This window comes from Homarus americanus, unplaced genomic scaffold, assembly GCF_018991925.1.
Source record: "Homarus americanus isolate GMGI-L3 unplaced genomic scaffold, GMGI_Hamer_2.0 scaffold36734, whole genome shotgun sequence".
Taxonomy (NCBI): domain Eukaryota; kingdom Metazoa; phylum Arthropoda; class Malacostraca; order Decapoda; family Nephropidae; genus Homarus; species Homarus americanus.
Window position 1 is genome coordinate 11,825,823 of NW_024733126.1, and position 2,153 is coordinate 11,827,975.

At 42.5% G+C, this 2,153-nt stretch overlaps 1 protein-coding gene across 1 annotated transcript; it reads left to right on the forward strand.

Moving 5' to 3' along the window:
- The first annotated feature begins 1,135 nt into the window (after positions 1-1,135).
- On the forward strand, positions 1,136-1,918 carry LOC121869363 (L-type lectin-domain containing receptor kinase V.5-like). Its single transcript, XM_042370699.1, has one exon. It carries the CDS (start codon positions 1,136-1,138, stop codon positions 1,916-1,918), a length of 783 nt encoding a protein of 260 aa, XP_042226633.1.
- The last annotated feature ends 235 nt before the right edge of the window (positions 1,919-2,153 follow it).

Below are 2,153 nucleotides of genomic sequence, written 5' to 3' on the forward strand. Positions count from 1 at the left end.
TACAACACTATAACATCACTACAACACTGTACTACAACACTATAACATCACTACAACACTGTACTACAACTCTATAACATCACTACAACACTGTACTACAACACTATAACATCACTACAACACTGTACTACAACACTATAACATCACTACAACACTGTACTACAACACTACAACACTACTACAACACTATAACATCACTACAACACTATACTACAACACTATAACATCACTACAACACTGTACTACAACACTGTAACATCACTACAACACTGTATTACAACACTAACATCACTACAACACTGTACTACAACACTGTAACATCACTACAACTCTAGTACAACACTATTACATCACTACAACACTGTACTACAACACTGTAACATCACTACAACACTGTATTACAACACTAACATCACTACAACACTGTACTACAACACTGTAACATCACTACAACACTGTATTACAACACTAACATCACTACAACACTGTACTACAACACTGTAACATCACTACAACACTAGTACAACACTATTACATCACTACAACACTGTACTACAACACTATAACATCACTACAACACTGTACTACAACACTATAATATCACTACAACACTGTATTACAACACTATAACATCACTACAACACTACTACAACACTATTACATCACTACAACACTACAACATCACTACAACACTGTACTACAACACTATTACATCACTACAACACTACTACAACACTATTACATCACCACAACACTGTACTACAACACTACAACACTGTAAAATCGCTACAACACCATAACTTCACTATAACACTATACTACAACACTATAACAACACTATAACACCAAAACTCCACTACAACAGTATACTACAACTCTATAACCACTAAAACACTATCATCACAAACCAGAACTCCACTATAACGCCACTATAGAACTATACTACAACGAAGTATCATCACTACACTATTGCATCTTCACCGTAACAGCTTACCTCTACTATATAAACAAACAGGAAATCTTGGGATCAGAAACTGGATTTAACCAGTTTTCGACTTGTATTTTTCATTTACACCTCGAATTTTGACTACTAGGTCCTTGAGCAACCTAAACCTGAGGGTAAATATACCTCAGGATGGACACCAGAAGGTACGCAAAACAATCGGTGCGTGCACTGTGCGAAATCTGTGAATGCCACTTTGTAAACGTGTTTGGGGATGGGGCCTTAGAGTTCGTGGCTGATCCTGCCTGCATGAGGCCTTTGGGTCACGGGACCTACGGGTCTTGTCACTTGGTTACAGTGTCCAATAGCCAGTGGGTCATCAAGACCTTTCCAGATACACCAATTAATGTTTTAACTCTGCAGACGGAAATCCAGGCCCTTACAGCCCTGCAGAATGTACCCGGTCTTCAGAAAATAATCGGAGTGTGTCCCTCGAAGCTCACCCTCCTCACCGAATACGCCGGGGAGAGCCTGGACAAGTACCTCCAGACCCACACCTGCACCATAGGCCAGCGCCTGCAGATCGTAAAACAGGTCACCCGAACCCTGCTGGCGGTAAAGGAGCGGGGATGGGTGCACACCGATGTCAAGTCTGGAAACATCTGCATCCAAAATACCCCCAGTGGGATTCGTGCTACGCTCATTGACCTTGGTCTGTCTGCACCAATCGGAAAATTTAACCGATTCCCTCCCGGAACAAAGTCACCAGTCTACATGGCCCCTGAGGTGGTCAAGAACAGTCCACTGACCTCTCAGGCTGATGTATACAGCATGGGTCGCCTTCTACAGACTGTTGTCGGTGTTCATCATCTCAGCCGTGACGCACAGCGATGGGTGAGCCACGCCATCAACCCCGTCCCCAACCTTCGAAACGATATGGAGGTTTTGTCACGGATCCTAGAAATAAGGACTTGAATCCCAGGCACAGGTCACCTAAGCCTCTCCAATGTCCAAAGGCGGCAACCACCCAATCTACTTTAAGAAGGTTGAAGGAGGAGAAGGAGGAGGAGGAGTGAGAGAATTAGTTACAAAACACCGAGAGAAACTTGCAACTATAAGAGAAAAATTAATAAACAGATAGATAAATAGGTTAAATAGGAGAGCGAGAGAGGGAGAGAGAGAGAATGTTATCGTACGTGGAAGACATCTC

Bases quoted from the DNA above. Each gene is read 5' to 3' on its own strand.
- LOC121869363 (XM_042370699.1), top strand. From the start codon at position 1,136: ATGGACACCAGAAGGTACGCAAAACAATCGGTGCGTGCACTGTGCGAA.